The sequence below is a fragment of the Eubalaena glacialis genome, chromosome 7 (genome assembly GCF_028564815.1).
Source record: "Eubalaena glacialis isolate mEubGla1 chromosome 7, mEubGla1.1.hap2.+ XY, whole genome shotgun sequence".
Lineage (NCBI taxonomy): Eukaryota > Metazoa > Chordata > Mammalia > Artiodactyla > Balaenidae > Eubalaena > Eubalaena glacialis.
This window is the reverse complement of record NC_083722.1, coordinates 56,857,669-56,875,940: the sequence shown is the minus strand read 5'-3', so window position 1 is coordinate 56,875,940 and position 18,272 is coordinate 56,857,669. Positions and strand designations below refer to the sequence as shown.

The following is an 18,272-nucleotide window of genomic DNA, read 5'->3' as shown; positions in this document are numbered from 1 at the left end:
AAGTTCCACCCCCATTTTGCATAAGAGGAAACCAGATGAGCATTCTACCACTCAGCTAGTAACCAGGTTATTAAACAATACAGACAGTAATTAAGGGCATGGAATCTGGAACCAGACAGAAATGTACTCAAATTCTGGCCCTTCCATTTACTGGTCATAAGACTTAGACAAGTTAATAGTTAAAATCTGGACCCAAACTTAGATTTTGCAACTCACAATCCTATGACACAATACCAAAGTGCTAAGGAAGACACAGCCAACACAAGGGGGAGGGAAAAACATGCCTACTTTTCTTTGTCAAATGAGACGTTCCACCATCATGGGCATATCTCCACTCTATGTGATTACTGTAGTGTCTAAAACTACTTACAAGGAACAAGTGACTCACTCTAACAAGCCCTTAGTGATACGTTGGTGGTGTTGGTATACTATTTATTTGTAATATCTATACATATGCTGCCTCCTTGATAAAGCAATAAAGTTTCTGTGGGCAGTGCAGGGGTGGGCTGAGCCAGTCTGAGGGGCCAGTCTGGGCCAGATCCAGGCAAAGCTGGGAAGGTCCAGGCAGAAGGCCTCAGGCTAGCACTCTGGGTCCACCCAGGAGGCAGGACTATTGTGACAGTAGTTCCAGCCTAAGGAGAAAATGTTGCAGGTACAGCTGGGAAGCTGACACCACAGCTGGTCTGTGAGATTGTTGCTGGGACCAAGAAGCCAAGTGTGTCGGTTAACTAGGGCCACAATAATGCCGTGTAATAAATGACCCCAAAATCGAGTGGCTAAAAGCAACACTCCTTTATCCTATGGCTCTAGAGGTCACCTGGGGCAGCTCTGCTTCACTCTGCAGGTCTACGGGTCTGAGTCCTTGCCATGGTCTCGGTCTCTCCCCCTCCCAGAGGGCTTGTGGGGGCACATTCCTCTCAAGGTGATGGCAGAGGCACAAGACGAAAAGAAGAAACATGCAAAGCCTTGTAAGGCCTTGACTAAAAATTGGCACTATCACTTCAGCCCTATTTCATGGAGCAAAGCAAAAGGCCAAGCCCAATGTCACAAGGCGGACAAGGACACTCTGCCCATGACAGGGCCCTGGTAATTATGCAGGAGACTCAAAGAACTAACTTGGGCCAGTAATCCAATTAACTCTGCCCACCTCCATGGCCACATTATTATATCCCTCCAGTATGAAAAACACTCCTACCTCCATCAAAGGGCACCCAGAAGTCTCACCCAATTGTGGCATCAGGCAACATTTAGGACTCCATGACTACATATGGTCCAGATGTGAAATGGACCTGGGAACTAAAAGCACAAGCTACTGGTCCACCCCCTCCCACACCCACACAACAAGCAACATTGTAACAGAGACAGGATAATCACAATAGGCACCCCTATTCAAAACAAGGAAACTTTATCTTCAGCAAATCTGAAGTCCCTCTAGGCAAATTAGAAGAGTTCCCCTGCCATGGGAGTAGGAAGTGTTTCTTTCTTTTTTTAAAAATTTAATATATATATTTTTTCTTTTTTAAAAAAATTTTATTGGAGTACAGTTGATTTACAATGCTGTATTAGTTTCAGGTATACAGCAAAGTGAACCAGTTATACATATACATATGTCCACTTTTTTTTAGATTCTTTTCCCATATAGGCCATTATAGGAAGTGTTTCTTGATTAGATCTTGGTTCTGTCCCCATGGGAAAGGGAGGAGTGGTTGGGGGAGGGGGTAAGGGTTGGGACCCACAGTCCATGCTCTCTACAGCTCCTGGCTCTGTCCCGAGATACCCTTGCCATCATGTTCCTCATTGCTTCTGAAGAGGACACTGAAAATTATACCTTTTATTGGTGGTTACGTTTTCCCAGCCTGCTTCCCACCTGAAGAAAATTGGACACTCAGAAGTTTCTTTTGGTCTCTCAAAAAATGTTTCAGTCTCTTTTAGTTCAGGCTGGTAGGACTTTGGTAATATCACTCTCTCTACAACTTAGTGGGCTTTCTATGGATTTGATTGCAGTTCATTCCATGTGTCAAAATCACAATTTTTTTCAAGACACATTTCTCTCCAGATTGAATTACTAGCGCTTTGGGCACATCCAGTGGCAGTGGACCCATGCCTCTGTCCAGCTGAAAGAGCTACTAAAAGTCATTTTGTCATATTTTGCAGTGTTACAGCCACACCCCTGATTGGGTCTTTGCCCTGAAGCCATGTTTTCTTGCAAGTCACCTGAATTTGGTCTTTGTCTTTCCTGCTATGTAATTCAACAACCATTCCCTGGACTTAATCTTTGTCCCCAGGCTGTATCTTAATTTAAGAATCTTTTCCTGCCTAGACTGGCTGAAGGTAACAGTTTTATTTTCTAAGTAGCAACTTCTGGGCTGCTTGCAATCTGTTCTTGTCTTTTGTTTGGTTTTTGTTTTGAGCATATCTCTTCCTTGTAGTAACTTACTGTATGCATTTAAAAGCAAACAACTCAGTCTTTCAAAAATTTTCTCTGTCTGCCCTTTCCTTTGATTATGTTGCTCACCTCTTTGAGTGCTTTTACCATGCAACAAATCAGTGGATGGAAAAATCCTAATATTTAGATTTGTTCACACAGAATGTCCCACTTGGACCTTAAGACCAAATTTACCTGTACTAACCAACTCTTCTAGAACTCTTCTGAGAGGTATCAAGAACTGGTTCAGCCCTAAAGAAATATTAGAACTTTTAAATTGTACTATGTCTCTTGTTGGGACCCAATAGAGAGAAAAATGATAGAAAAGGACTTGATTATTTCGAAAATTTTCAAAATCTTACCTTCATCCTTTGGAAGGGCCACAGCAAATTCTACTGGTCTGGAAGTACCTGGAACAGAACTCTACCATTTGTCAGCCCCAATATGGTGGAGTCATAGATTACCAGCTATTTGGTAGAGGCAGTAGATGGCAGAATGATCTGGTTCCACCTAAAGCAGCAGTCCCCAACCTTTTTGGCACCAGGGACCGGTCTCATGGAAGATAATTTTTCCATGGACCTGGGGAGAGGGATGGTTTCAGGATGATTCAAGCGCATTACATTTATTGTGCACTTTATTTCTCTTATTATTACATTATAATATATAATGAAATAATTATACAACTCACCATAATGCTGACAGGAGGCGGAGCTCAGGCGGTAATGCAAGCTATGGGGAGCAGCTGTAAATACAGATAAGCTTCGCTCGATTGCCTGCCGCTCACCTCCTGCTGTGCGGCCCAGTTCCTAACGGGTACCAGTCCGTGGCCCGGGGGTTGGGGACCCCTGACCTAAAGCACTACACAGGTCACCTCAGGTACATGAATGCAAGGTTCTTCCAGAAAGAGCAAACAACCATTTTTTTTTTTATTTTATTTTTTATACAACAGGTTCTTATTAGTTATCCATTTTATACATATTAGTGTATACATGTCAATCCCCATCTCCCAATTCATCCCACCACCACCACCCCTCTCCCCCCCGCCCCCCACCGCTTTCCCCCCTGGTGTCCATACGAGCAAACCACCATTTTTTTCCACAAAGACTCTAGACCGATCTGCAAAGTTTATGACAGCGCCTAGGTCTATAGTAGATGGGTTAACTATCTGTGGCCCATCGGCCTCCACTGCAGAGTCAGTAAGGCCAAGGCTATAGACATTACAGACTCTTGCAAGACTTTGTCCCACTGGAGGCAAAAAGAGACTAATCCATTCAATGTACACAGTTTGTCTCCAGTAAAGATAGAGCTAAGCCTCTTACCAATGGAAATCCCTGAATGAATTTGGCTTCTAGCATGGGGCAAGTGGACCAGGTCTTCCTAGAATATAGGGTAACAGAGCTGGCTTCAGTGCTCAACTCTCCAGGGTCTGCAGGTCTAACTGGGGACTCAGCTTCCAATGGGTGCTGACCCTCCCTAAGTTCATGGAGGCTGTAGACTGGGATAACTTGGCCCAAATCATTCCAAAGAGGATGAGGCAGCCTCCTCAAACTGGACAAAGAGGGGCTCTTACTCGAATCCAAATGCTTGGGCAGGAGGCCCTGACATACTGCCTTACACCTCACATATCAAACCTGGTGTAACTAGTGTACATAGAGTTTAACTTCCCTTGGAAGGCAGATGCAATTTCCTTACAATGTTTTCCTTGGGGCACAACTAGACGCTCTGGCTATAAACGTAGGGTATTGCTCACCTCTAGGCCTACCCTAGAAGGCAGCTCATCAGATCCTTGGTCCCAGACCCGCAGGAGCAGGTGTCACCTCTGGCTGTGCTGAAAGGAAGATGTTAGTCTATTAGGACCCAGAGGAGCATGGCAGAGGCAGTCAGAAGAGAAAGGCTCTCAGCCAACGACATTCATAGTCATAACTTGCATCTTTTCCATGCGTTCTGATTGTTACACACACTTTATGTAGCTTATTATGTTTCTTTCACAGTAACCTCCACTCTACAGATGGAAAGAAGCCTAGCTCGGAGAAGTTCAATAACTTGTCTCGGGTCTCCCAGCTAGTAGATGGCAGCACTGGGATCTGAAGGCAGGCATTCTGTTTCCACATGGGACGTTACCTGCGGGGAGGGTCTTCAGCCAGGCGTGATTCTCAGCCCTGAGGACAGAGATGTTAGTTGACTGCACCTTCATCCTCTTCCTGGGCACATCCCATCTGGAAATTTGAAAGCCTGTATCTTCACATGGATAGAGGCTCCCCCAGCCTCTTCTTGGAAGGAGACTGCAGTTTCTTTCCTCTGCCGAAGAGCCAACTCAAATGTTTGTTCGCAGCATCATTTTGAGCTGCTCAAGCTCACAAAGACTCCAGTGGACATTCCAGACTCTATCACTTAGACTACTGCAGAGTCTGATTCAGTCTGGAAATTTCAGCATCTTACGTACGGACTCTCCCTTTGATGAGCACCGGCCACTCCACCAAGAGGAATTAGCTATAAGTGATCTAACCGACCTACCTATCTAATCTACCCCTAGTCGGGGTTTAGATTAAACACCTGAATTGTGGATAAAGTCTTGCAAATACAGTTGAAGTCATTTTTATAGTTGATTCTAAAGAGTAACACACAATGGGATCAATTACTTCTTGAGATATTTCGTAGGCTGTGAATATAAAATCATACTGCTAAGGAAAAGTGAAAGTTTTTCTAAAATACTCTGGAGTAAATTCAGCTGGAGGAAGAAGGAAGCCTTAGCCTTCACTGTTTTAAACCACTTAGAATTGAAATAGGATGTGTGGAGAGACTGTTCCTAGTCACTCTGGTTCGTAGTGTGGTGTTGAAACATAGACTTTGTTAAAGCATGAACAGCCTAGACTCTTAGCTGAACTTACACAGTTTGGCCCAAAGCTGACATGTGTCCTACGTTTCTAACATGCATGTGTTCCTACCTCAGTGAACAGCACTGTGAACACCAGAAACCTGGTCCCATGCCTATATCCAATCTCCAAGTCCTAATCATCCACTCATGTTAATTGAGCCTGACTCTACCTGCTTCTCTCCATCAAGGCACCACCATAATACAGGCCCCCATGATCTCACAACCAAATTACCAAGTAGCCTCCCCGCTGGTGCTCTTGACTCCACAGTCCCTCCTGCTCACTCACCCACACTGCACTGCTGTGAGTTTCCTCAAATGTTTGAACCTCTTCCCCAGGTTGCTTAGCCTGGGTACACAGCCTCCTCATCTGCTGTGGCTCACCTTCTCCCCATCACACTCCACTCCAGCTACTTCAACCAACACCAGGAACCAGATGCTCTCTTTTCTTCTCTGCTTAAGCTTTGGTTTTTGTTTTTATGTGCGTGGAATGCCCTTTCCCCTACCCCTGCCCCCAGGGAGAGGGAGGTATAGAGAGGGAGCAAGAGCTAGAAATGGAGAAGGATGTGCAGACACACAAGTTGATGAGCACAGAACATGAGTGAGAAGGACACTGACCGGAACCATTCATGGGGACCCCTAAGGAATGGGGCTCCAGGGGGGATGTTAAGGAAGTGGTACTGCAGGATGTACCTTTTACTTTTGTATATTGTTTAGATTTTTCTATAGTGAATATGTTTAACTTATCTCTATATATTTTAAATTACATTTTCCCATCCTCACCTCTGAGATACTGATTCAGTGGGGAAGGGTCCAGGATTCTGATTTTCCAAAGACCCTCCATAGACTCTGTCAGTAGGGAACTGTAGCTGAAAAGATTGTTTCCAGTATAAGGCGGCAACTGACATTTTTGTTTTTTAAGAAAAGCTCCAACTCTATTACACAACCATTTTTTATTATTTCCTTTTATTTTACAGTAGCTTCTTTCTACTACAAATTCACATTCTCTAAGTATATTAGATTTGAAATATCTGTAAGAATTATAATAGCATCGGCAGTCATTTTAACAGTTTGCCACATTTGAACAAAGGGCCTAAATAATCATTGTAAAGCATGTATTTGTGAAGTAGGTTTCATAAGCCATTTTAAAATTAAGGCAAACAAGAAAAAAAACCTACAAATACAAATATCAGGGTTTCTCAGATTCTAAATTTATAACACTAACTTAATTACCCTTTGACTGACTCTCAAAACAATGGATATTCTCAAAACACAAAGTAGAAAGTTATTAGAAATAACAACTTTGGTATAATGTATACCTATTTCACTAAACATTTTTAAGTTTTGACTTTGGGAAAATGTAAAGATGTAAATGTTTTTATAATTAACTTTTGAAAATATCTGTAATGCCCTAAAATGCAGACATCAACGCATCTATTTCCTTAAACTTGTTAGTTATACTTTCAATACATTCTCCAGCTTTTAATCTTAGCCCATCAATTACAAGATAGTCCTCTTCACAGTGGTTTTCAAGCGAGCTGCCCACAGGAGCTTCAGGGCCACATTTAGATAACTGTAAAAATAACCATACAAGTCATCAAATTTACTTGAAGACCAGGCTTAATTATTTGAACAAAACATAAAGTTGTCAGTAACTCCTTAAGAAGGTGTTCCATTTGCTGGTGGTCAAATAATGATCCCTATGTAAAGTATAACGTACAGTAAGTGTGTGAGTGTAAAAATAACTTAGTATTTAGTCCTGTCTCTACTCTCCAACATCACACATTTTTAGTTAGTTTTAATTTTATGCTTTGGAAAAATGTGGTCATTAAAATTAAACTTCTGAGAGTTTTCTATATTTGTTTATTTTAAAAATGATTATTATGGGGAATAGAAGTTAAAACTGTTTTAGTCACACTTTTCTGTTCTCATCTTCTCATAAGCATCTGCATTCCTTACGAACAGTGAGAGTGTGTGCTAGCTTAGTGGCAAAGAACACAGGTAAAAACAATGCAAACACACACACACACACACACACGAGATTTACAACTTCAAGGTTCACTAAAGGCAGAGGTAACTTCCCACACAATGTAAGAAAAAAAATACATGCAGTTTATGGGACTTCCCTGGTGGTGCGGTGGTTAAGAATCCGTCTGCCAATGCAGGGGACATGGGTTTGAGCCCTGTTCTGGGAAGATCCCACATGCCGTGGGGCAACTAAGCCCATGCGCCACAACTACTGAGCCTGTGCTCTATAGCCCGTGAGCCACAACTACTGAGCCCACGTGCCACAACTACTGAAGCCCGCACACCTAGGGCCCATGCTCCGCAACAAGAGAAGCCACCGCAATGAGAAGCCCGCGCACTGCAACAAAGAGCTTGCTGCAACCAGAGAAAGCCCGTGTGCAGCAACGAAGCCCTGATGCAGCCAAAAATAAATAAATAAATAAATTAATTAAAAAAAATACATGCAGTTTAGACAAGTGCTTTCATGTATCAAAAATGTACCTTTTATTACAATAATTATTAAAATAATTATTATTCAGTAAACTCTGTCTTATCTGTATATGGACTATCTAATTTGTGAATTATTCAGGTGGATTTTTATAATAATCTGAAATCAATGCCTTCCCTTTTTTTTCCACGTCAGGGCATGTCAAGTAGTGTTAATATTAGCTAAGAACATAATTAATTAGAAAGGTAACTCTACTGAGGAAAATAATCTCATAAAGTATTTCAATGACAAATAGAAATGGATTTTGATTATCCATGTGTGTATGCTTTTTGTTCATGTTGCTACTCTCAATTCATTGGTATAAATGCTTGAGAGTAATCAACCTGAAACCTCATACATGAAATGAATGATGAAAACATCATCAAAATTTACAACTCTGAAAATAGCTCAAACACTATCTGCCCAGAGAATAAACATGCTCAGAACTTTAAAATTATCAGATGGCTCCTTTTGATGTGTTAGCTTGTAAAGGCCACTTTCTCCTAAAAACAAAACACATCTTCAGTGTTAAGTGGTATTACCTTTGGAAGCCATATTAATTTTTCCTACTAACAACAACAACAAAAAGAAATCCCTTAGGTGATCATTTATTTATTTTTAAGCTGTAAATGTAAATTGCTCCAGCTTTGACAGTTGGTCTCATTGCTATTCTCCTTATTTAAAAGTGAACAAGGCCCTAAGTACCCTGAACCTGGCATGAATTCCAGACTTGTAAAGCTCAGTGTGGAGAGAAGCTTATGAACCAGTCAGCAGGCGGCACTCACCTGCCTACCAGCAAGTTAAAATGGTTAATTTTTATAATTTCTAAATGACTTTGAAAGCATAAAATATTACAAGAATCTAAAACAAAGAGCAAGCTCCTGGCTGGTGATGTATAAAAACTATTTTACCTTAAGAAATAAAAATCAGAAGTAATTTTCTGTTCTATGAAGTTACTAGTTATAATGGCAAAACAGAAGCCAATTCTGTGGCTGTAAAAGCTCCAGGACATTTCTATAAAAATCAACCTGGCTGTATTTTTGAAAAGAGAAACTGCTAAGACTGAAAAAAAAAAAACCACTGCAAAAATCCATATGGTGCTCAAACAAAACACACATTTGCTAGAAAAGAATAATTTGTATATTAACTACATGTATACAATATATATATCACCAATCTATAGCTCTTGTTCTACAAAGGGTAGGATCTATATAGAGACAACAAGTTTTTTGTTTGTTTTTGTTTTTGTTTAAAAAGGAACTCTAATTGGAAAAATGGCACTCACAACCCATGGAAATTCAAGTACAAGTTGGTATCGCTGACCAAGAAAACAATTATGTTTTTCAGCTCAGCAAGTGTTTTTATCATTAATTTTATTTTCCTTGACATTTTGATCTCAACTGTAAATTCTGTATATTTCCTTGATTTCTAACTCAGTCAAGGAGGTATTTAAGAATCATCTTTATTCTTGTGGAAGTTCTGAATGAAATCAGCCAAAGTGGGTAAACAATCTTGTCCACTTACAAATCCACCTTTTCTGCATCTCAGAACAGACAGACTTGGGGATGGGTAGTTCCGCAAAGTGAGAATATGGGAAAAGAGACAAAGTAGACAAATTCTGAGCTCTTACTCTCTCCACCGGCTGCCACTGACAATTCTCATCTGTAATAATAGCCAACCTTAGGTGTCAATTACTCTGCAAAGCACTTTTCCTGGTTTGCCTTGTTTCACCCTCAAAACAGTCCTCTGAGGCAAGTGCTAGGCAACCTTGCCGAGTCCCCCAAGTCCTCACTGGCAGGACCAGGATGGGCACGTAGGCACTGTATCCTGAGCCCGCCTCCTATCCACTGCCCTCCTGACTCCAGGCACACTGTACACCCAAACGAGGGAATGAGAGAAGGAATGAAACCTTAAGGTTCCAGGGCTCCCCACTGCTGTTTTTCTTCCTAACTACATAGGGAACAGCTGTACCACCTTGTGGACGTGTCTGCCCCATGACTTATTTTTCTCACACCTGCCACACTGCTGCTCTGTGTTAATGAGCTGGGCTTGTACCTCATTTTATTTGCACAGACATGGAGATGATGTGCTGAGCAGTGTGTCAACCAATTCAAAATTTCTGTTTTCATATATAAATATTGAATACAGTAAGCACACATGGCCTTTCTCAGCACAATATAGCCGACCAAAAGAAAAAGACAATTTAGTTAAGAATGGTGAAATAGATTCCAGTGAAAAACCCTGCCTCCAGGATGTTACTAATGAGGTTTGTCCCCATAGAGGTCAACCCTGTGCATGAACCAGGCAGAGCAGGTTTCCTGAGTTGCTCCTGTCCTGGCCATTCTCCTGACTGTAAAGATCGGCACCCCCTCGATGACGGTGAGCTCCTCCATCTCTCTTCATTCCAGCCTTAAATATCTAAAATAAAAGAGCTCCTTGGCTCAAATATACTTTTTTCAAAGACTGATAGATGCATCCTGATTTCTCAACAGGCTACTAGTTTATTATTCACCTCATGATAATCAAGGGCTCAAGTTTCAGAAGTGAAAAGCATTTCCCATACAGTGAAAATGAAGATCCAGGAACAATTTCTGCTGTTTAAGGAGTCTGGAGTTGCTGTTTAGGCCTGACGGTCACTATGGACCCTACCTTTTCTCCTGTATCTGTCTCCTCTCCGCGCTCCCCTTCGGACTCATCAGGGGCGGCTGTGGGCTCCAGTGCTTGCTCTAGCATTTGCTCCAGCTCTTTTAGTAAAAGTTCTGTCTCAGAGACAACTAAAGAAACAACATTAATATAGTCAAAAATGTTATATCTTAATTAATTCAATCTAATTCATACTATTAACCACCCCCAAAGAGGACATTTTCTAAAGTTATGAGATTAAAAAATAAATACTTTGTATAATTTTCAGATATGGCCTCTGCTTGATGCAAAATTACTATGGATTTCCAGGTGAATCTTTTATATTGAATAATTATTCCTTGAAAAATGTAGGTTACATTCTTGCTATGTGTAGACTATAAAGTATCCCTGAAACATCAAAAGCTCACTAGAAGTTTGCGTTTTTAAAATAAGGAGCCAAGGGCACCAAACTAAATTGTTATTTATAGACCGGGGGTCAGCAACTTTTTTTCTGTGAAAGACCAGAGAGTAAATATTTCAGGCTTTGTGGGCCAGATGGTCTCTGTCACAACTACTCAATACTGCTGTTGGATGCAAACCATACACATACACTTAAACCAAATGAGAGTGGCTTTGTCCCAATAAAACTTTATTTACAAGAACAGGCAGCAACTGGTGGACTGTGGGCCACAACTTGTCAATCCCTGCAATAAACTATTAAAGCTACTGTTTAAAAGGGGAAGCCATGTAATTAAGTGGCAAGGCTAAATCCAGACTAGTCTATTCCTAATCAAAATATCAATGCATCTTAACTGCCTAATCTGATTAAAAAAAAAAAAAACCCACACACTTATAAAAATTGTGGTTTTTTAGTGCTACTGTGACAGAAATACGTAAGTATGTAAAAAATCTGGTAATTGATTGAACTTGCTGAGATAAAATAATATCCCCATCAAAGAAATAAACACCTATTATAACTCTACAGACTCAATCACTGATTAACAATATCAACTGAATTCCCGATTTAAATAAAACAAACATTTTCATTTGATACCGAGTCTTGTTGAAGTAAAGATAAGGGGAAGGAGACCCGGGTGGCCTGCTCCTGCACAACAGACTGATGGGGCCCCTGAGAAGTCTTCTAAGGGCAGCATGATTGAAAGAGAAAGGCCACGAACACACACCCCATCACCTTCCACTCTGGTTATACAAATCTGACACACCACCTCTATTATGGACTGCTCATTGGCAAGTAACCAAAAATCACACGAGGTAGAGCAGCTGAAAGTTCATGGAACCCAAGCAGGACACACCCTTCAGCGCTAAAATATTATCAATGAATATATCAAGGTGTTCCCAGCAGTAACATTAATTTTAATTGTGCATGATATACACATCCATTTGTGTATGTGTGTTTACACACACAGGTATCCTTGTAAACTAAGCATGTTATAAGGTAAGAACAGAGATTATTAATGTGAGACGTTCCCGCTCCAAAGAATTCATATTTTATTACCATCTTCTTTTATTTAATCAACAAATGTTTATTGTGTGCCTCCTAAGGGTCAGGGGCCCCACAGAAGAGCCACAGACCAACAACCCTTCCTGGTTGTCATCTCCACCTAGCCAGTCTTAGGTTTTCTTTGTGGAAAACTCTCAAAACAGTTTGAAAGAAGCTTTCTGATAAGCCATTCCACACCTCAGAACCAGTTCCTATGTTTAAAGACAAACAAACAAAAACCCTAACTGACATGTTAGTTGTAAGCACACAGATCTGTGTTCTGTGGTAACTGCTAAAGTCTAAGAACACAGAGTATAAGCTATCACATTCTAGAACCATGGTATTCAAAATCTGGGGGCACAAGGATCACCTGGAGACTTTATTAAAAAATACGAATGCAACACCATGTCTACTGAATCAGAATTTGCTGTAGGAAAGTACATTTTCATTGAAGCAGTTTTGTTAATGAGATTAACCTCTCTTTATGACAGATTTCTTACTTAGTAACCTGTCACTTAACAACTGTGTGGCTATCTTCACACCAATTCCCCAGTCCCACTCACAGACGTTGTGTTTTCCTACTTTACATTCTGAGTCTATGGCAATTGATACTGACATTCAGCGCACTGCTGAGAAGATGTATTTTGAGCTCTGCTGTAAAGGAAAAATGGCACACAAACTTCTTTGTATTTCTAAGGCTAGACTAAAATACAATCAATTTATGATAATGAATGTCATTGCCAAGTGCCATTGCAGGCTCTCTGTTTTCAAGTGATCTGGAAAAGTATGTACACTGCCTTTCGATCAAAGGGAAGACAAAGTAATGGATGACTTCATGAATCAACCAGGGTTCATAACACCAACTTGACTGATGTCAAATTCTGCTTCCAGAGCAACAGGAGGCTTGCTTTTCTAAATAGGTATTCCTATACTGTAAACGCAGAGAGTGCAAAAATAATTCTCAGAAATTGCAGTTATTGTAATCTACAAACTAGGTTATCAAAATTGGTCAATGATCTCTTCCAAAGATAGAGAATGCATGCCTGTGCTAACTGCATGACCAATCATCTTCTATCAATCCTCATTATCCTGTAGTTTTCCTGACTTGCTTCAATTTGTTGTTGAGTGATAGCTGCTCTATCACGCAGAGAAAGTGGAAAAAAAAAGAAAAGAAAAGAAAAGGAAAGAAAAAAGTATCTCTCATACTGAAGTCCATATCTGGCTTTTAAAAATGACTTTTTATAAAATAAATCAGTGTTTTTTCCATTCCTGATAAGAAATAACTTACTGTTTGTCTCAATAAATCAGTCACTATTTTTTTTTATAAATTTATTTATATTTTATTTATTTACTTTTCGCTGTGTTGGGTCTTCGTTGCCACACGTGGGCTTTCTCTAGTTGTGGAGAGCAGGGGCTACTCTTCGTTGCGGTGTGCATGCTTTTTTTTTTTTAACATCTTTATTGGAGTATAATTGCTTTACAATTGTGTGTTAGTTTCTGCTTTATAACAAAGTGAACCAGCTATACATATACATGTATCCCCATATCTCCTCCCTCTTGCGTCTCCCTCCCACCCTCCCTATCCCATAGTGCACATGCTTCTCATTGCGGTGGCTTCTCTTATTGCGGAGCACGGGCTCTAGGGCCGCGGGCTTCAGTAGTTGTGGCACACGGGCTCAGCAGTTGTGGCTCGCGGGCTCTAGAGCACAGGTTCAGTAGTTGTGGTGCACAGGGTTAGTTGCTCCGCAGCATGTGGGATCTTCCCAGACCAGGGATCGAACCAGTGTCCCCTGCGTTGGCAGGTGGATTCTTAACCACAGCGCCACCAGGGAAGTCCAATCAGTCACTATTTTAAAAGCCTTCAAATGTATATTTATGAAGTTTTCTTTACTCTCTATTTCTCTATTAAATGTCTAAAGAAGCTATTTCCTCCCTTACATAAAGAGGCCACTGGTTGGGTTATTTCAAACCTGGCACTGAAAAATAGCATCTTAAATAAACTTTCAGGGCCATTTTAATGTTGAAATTTTGAAGCCATTCTTACAGAAAAGGAGGGTGAAGAGGAGGAAAAAGCACTTGGTTTTGCTTTGTTTTCAAGTAACCACAAACCCTCCTCTGTGTGTTCATGATTTAAATGTAGAGATGAGTGAAATACAGGCTGAAGTGGAATGAAGAAGAGGACACCTTTCTGGGACACAAACAGAAACAAGAGGCACAAAGGCTGAGAGGTTAAAGGTGACTCCAAACCAAGAGCAGGTGGGCAAAGTTTGCCTTGAATAGCGAGACAGCACCCTTCTCCCCGTTAGCCTTTTACACCCCAGACCCAGGCCTCAAGGCTTTCATCTCCTACCTGGGCTCAGCCACCACCCAGACCTTTCCTATATTAGCCATTCTCTGCCATGCTCACCTATCAGGCAGCTAATGAACACATCCTTTGCTAACTTATTAATTAATGTTAGTAGATTATTAGTTAATCCAGGGTACTATGTCAATCTTTTATCTATCAAAAGTTTAATACACTGTCTACTCCCCAAAAAGAAATGAGGTATTTACCAACAGTAAACACTGATACAATAAAACAAATGACAAAAACTCAAAACTCAAAGACTGAAAATAAAAGAAGTCAAAATCAATTCATTAAGGGAGATACGAAAGGCATTACATTTAAAAAATGCTTAGACCAACTACCAGTTGGTAGCTGTAAAGAATAACCATAAATTTAGCTTTAAGCTTCTGGTACTCAAAGCAACCAAGGAAATTGTTGCAAACTTTGATTAATTTTAAGAAGCTATGTGACCTTAGAAAAGTCATGTAACCTATTAAGTACCTCAGTTTCTCCACTGACAGAATGGGAGTTAAAATAATATCTACCTTATCTATCTTATATAGATCTTGTGAGGGTTAAATAAATATATATGAAATGTTTAGAAAAGTGAGGACACATACTAACTGTTACAGGTGTTATTATTATTATTGTATTATTATTCCATCATCATCGATGGATGTTTTTTTTTGGTCCCTAAACACTGAAAAAAAAATATAATACAAGATATTCCTGGTAGCAATTCTCCAAAAAAATACAGACATGCTCCACAAATAGCTATTTCTTAGATTAAATCTCTTTTTATAACCACTTTTTAAAAGTGAAGTATAGTTAATTTACAATGTTGTGCTAGTTTCAGGTGTACAGCAAAGTGATTTACATATATATGTGTATATATATATATATATGTATATATATTCTTTTTCAGATTCTTTTCCATTATAGGTTATTACAAGATATTAAATATAGTTTCCTATGCTATACAGTAGGTCCTTGTTGTTTACCTATTTTACATATATAGTACTGTGTATATGTTAATCCCAAACTCCTAATTTATCTCCCCCTCCCAGCATTAGATTAAATCTTTATACAGCCATGAATATACAGTTTAATTTATTTAATGATTCCTCAATTTTTTCTATTATTTTCCAGAAATAGTCCTCTCTTTGTTGGATAAGAGGACTTCTACTGCATTTCTTTATTACAGATGAAGAAACTGATACTCAGAAAGGTAAAGTAGATGCACTTAATTGACTCTCCCTGGGATCTCTAACTAAGGGAAAGAGGGAAGCAACTGTAGAGCATAAAACCCATAATGGAATGTCACAGCTGGGGCAGTAGACTAACAGGAGACATTAGCACCTGGCAGTGTAAGGAAAGACAGTCCAAAAGTGGAGTGGAGACTCAAGAATCTGACGGTATAATTTTCCTCTGTTGCTCGATCTAGGACTGATCCTACCTTAAGCTAAGAAGAAATGAGAGATCTCAGAGGCCTACATCAAGGGATCCACAGAAATATGGGTAGTGGGTAAAAAATCTGAGGAGGGTACAAACTACTGAAAAAGAACTACTGTTTCAGGAAGTAGTCAGCTCTTACAAAGAACACAGAAGACTAGATGTTTCTGTTCTTTAGTTCAAATGGGATTGAGGAGTGGAACACTGATCAGGTAAACTATTTTAACAACTAACTACTGAGACTTTCAGAGCCATACAGAACATGAGACTAATGACAGGGCTTCCCTTTAGTGGAAGACTACTGAGATATGTTCACTCATTTACATGGAAGAGTCATTTCCAGTCAGTGGATTCCTGGCAGCCATGAATTTCTTCTGTAGGATCCTGTGCTAGTTGGAGAGGAGAAGGATCCAGCTGTAGTATCAGGGTCACCTGGTGGTAACTCAGCCTAGGGATAAAATGACTTTTGCCTTTCTACAGGAATACCTGAACTGATCATGTGAGGCAAAGGAACAAAATAACGAGAAAAAAAAAAAAAGCACCTTAAATAGTGGGAAAGCAGTAGCAGAGTAAGTTTAAGAAGAGATAGAAACAACAGAATTTTGTAGTGGTTTAGGAGAGGAACCAAAGAAATTTCTTTTTAAAAAATAATTACCTCGTCCTTCCTCTGCCTGCTTTCCTTTCTTTCACTGAGACTGAAAACAAATGGCGTATTTAGCCAATGGAAATGAGAGCCCTGTAGGATCTGGGGGTGGCTTCAAGGAGAGGGAGTGTGGCACAATGACTTCTCTGGGTTTAACTGGCTTTGAAACCTCTTTGTATGGCTGCCAAAGTTCCACCTAGCAAACAAGCATGTGCCTGCTTTTCAAGACCAACGAAAATGTAAGAAAAGTCAAGTGCTTTTGAAAGTGAAGACCTTCTCCCTGCAGGCGACATTCTCCCTACTGTGGTCTAACTCCAATGGCAATTAATTCAGCTGGAAGCCCTAGGCTGCTGCTTTTCTTCCTTCTCCCCCTTTGGCACCCCTAGGACCCCAATAAATGTGGAATAGAGAAGTCTGGATTGAAGCATATTGATGCTGGTATTTCCTCCCACAACTGCTGACGCTTTATTTTTAAAAATTAAATATATGACAAAGCCAGAGAAAATTTAATTCGAGGGAATAGAAACCTAAAGACAATTGAAAAGCCTTAGTAAGTAAATCAATGCCAAAAACCCACTAATGTTTCTCATGTAGGTATACATGTACATTTATTTTTCTTCAAAGGACTACAATTATATTTGGTGGAATTAAATACAGGTAAAAGAACTAAAAGCAGGACAGGCCTTCACATACCCATGTTTTCCTTTGATAAGGCATCATCTGAACAAACATTTTCAAAAGATGATTTTAAAACAGTTTTCCTAGAAAAAGAATTTGACAGATTTATTTTCAAAAGATCAAGCATGTATATTTAAATGACCGTTCATGCATATTCATTGGTAACTGTAAATTATGGGTATATATTTCCTACCTTGGGGTACTTTTTCTTGGTTGTTGTACACAGTAAGTAAGGCAGTGAAAAGCCCAAGGGTAATAATACTGATCTGAGCTCTCACTAAGTGAAAACCACTAATAATCTACCCAGCACCTTACACAGCCTTTTTTGTGTAATCCTCCCTCCAAAAACCTACCAAGTAATTGTTACTCTCATTTTGAGCATAAAGAAAATGATGCTCAGAGAAACTAAGAAATTTGACAACATAGGAAAATGGCTGAACGTGACAGTACTAAATTCTGTCAGACTGCAAAATCCATGCTTTTCCCACTACACCATGTTGCTGATTTAGAGTCAGAAAACATTTGTTCAAACGCATTTTCTCTAACCAGAAGATCTTGAGAAAGTCACTTAACTTCTCTAAGGCACAAATTCTTCATCTTTTAGATGGAGATAATTATGATATACCCGTATCTATTTGATGGGGCTACTGTGAAGTGTCAAGATTAGGAAGTGAAAGTCCTTTTTAAAAATTTAATTATTCATCTTCTAAAAAAGGACAAAGAAGAAGAGAAGGACTATCATATTAGGCCAGTCTTTGTCTTTGAGTAGGACTCCTTTTCACATAACACTGATTACTATCCATTAAAAAAATAAATAACCGGTATGGCTGGTTCAGTGATAAACACTAAAACTTCTCATCACTGACTTATTATAAAGGCTTATTTCTGGTTTGCATTACCTATTTTTAAACTAAAAACCTGCTTCTTATCTGGTTGCTCACATGATATTAATCTTTGAAACTTATAGTTCAACACATTTGTACCAACATAAAACTTTCTCCATACTTCTAAGACTACTACTTATCATTTTATTAATTCTTTTAGAAAATTTAAAACGTATTTCCCTAGAGAAACAAAATTAAGAACCGGGGGGAAATGTCATATAAAAATTAAACCCAATATATATATTTCAATTTTATCATAATAGTTTTTAATTTAAAAAAGCATACCTTTTCCTTTTTCTAAATTTGGGCTTTTTCTTTTTAGTATTATTTTTGGAAACTTGCATCTGTAAAATAACAACAACAAAAAGATCAGTT

At 39.5% G+C, this 18,272-nt stretch overlaps 1 protein-coding gene across 5 annotated transcripts in view; it reads right to left on the bottom strand.

Annotated features, from left to right (window-relative positions):
- Positions 1-18,272, bottom strand: part of ZCWPW2 (zinc finger CW-type and PWWP domain containing 2) — a 164,554-nt gene that overhangs the window by 8,694 nt on the left and 137,588 nt on the right. For 3 of the 5 annotated variants that reach the window (XR_009701577.1, XR_009701578.1, XM_061196450.1), the window contains exons 6-8: positions 18,183-18,241; positions 17,029-17,096; positions 10,441-10,565 (exon numbers count right to left, since the gene is read on the bottom strand). Coding sequence is in view for 3 of the 5 variants with exons in the window: in XM_061196450.1 (XP_061052433.1) it covers positions 10,441-10,565; positions 17,029-17,096; positions 18,183-18,241 (252 nt within the window). In the remaining 2 variants the exon portion in view is untranslated. Of the gene's footprint in view, positions 1-6,501; positions 6,871-10,440; positions 10,566-17,028; positions 17,097-18,182; positions 18,242-18,272 lie in introns of those variants that run through there. The other 2 variants (XM_061196448.1, XM_061196449.1) reach the window with 1 other exon arrangement.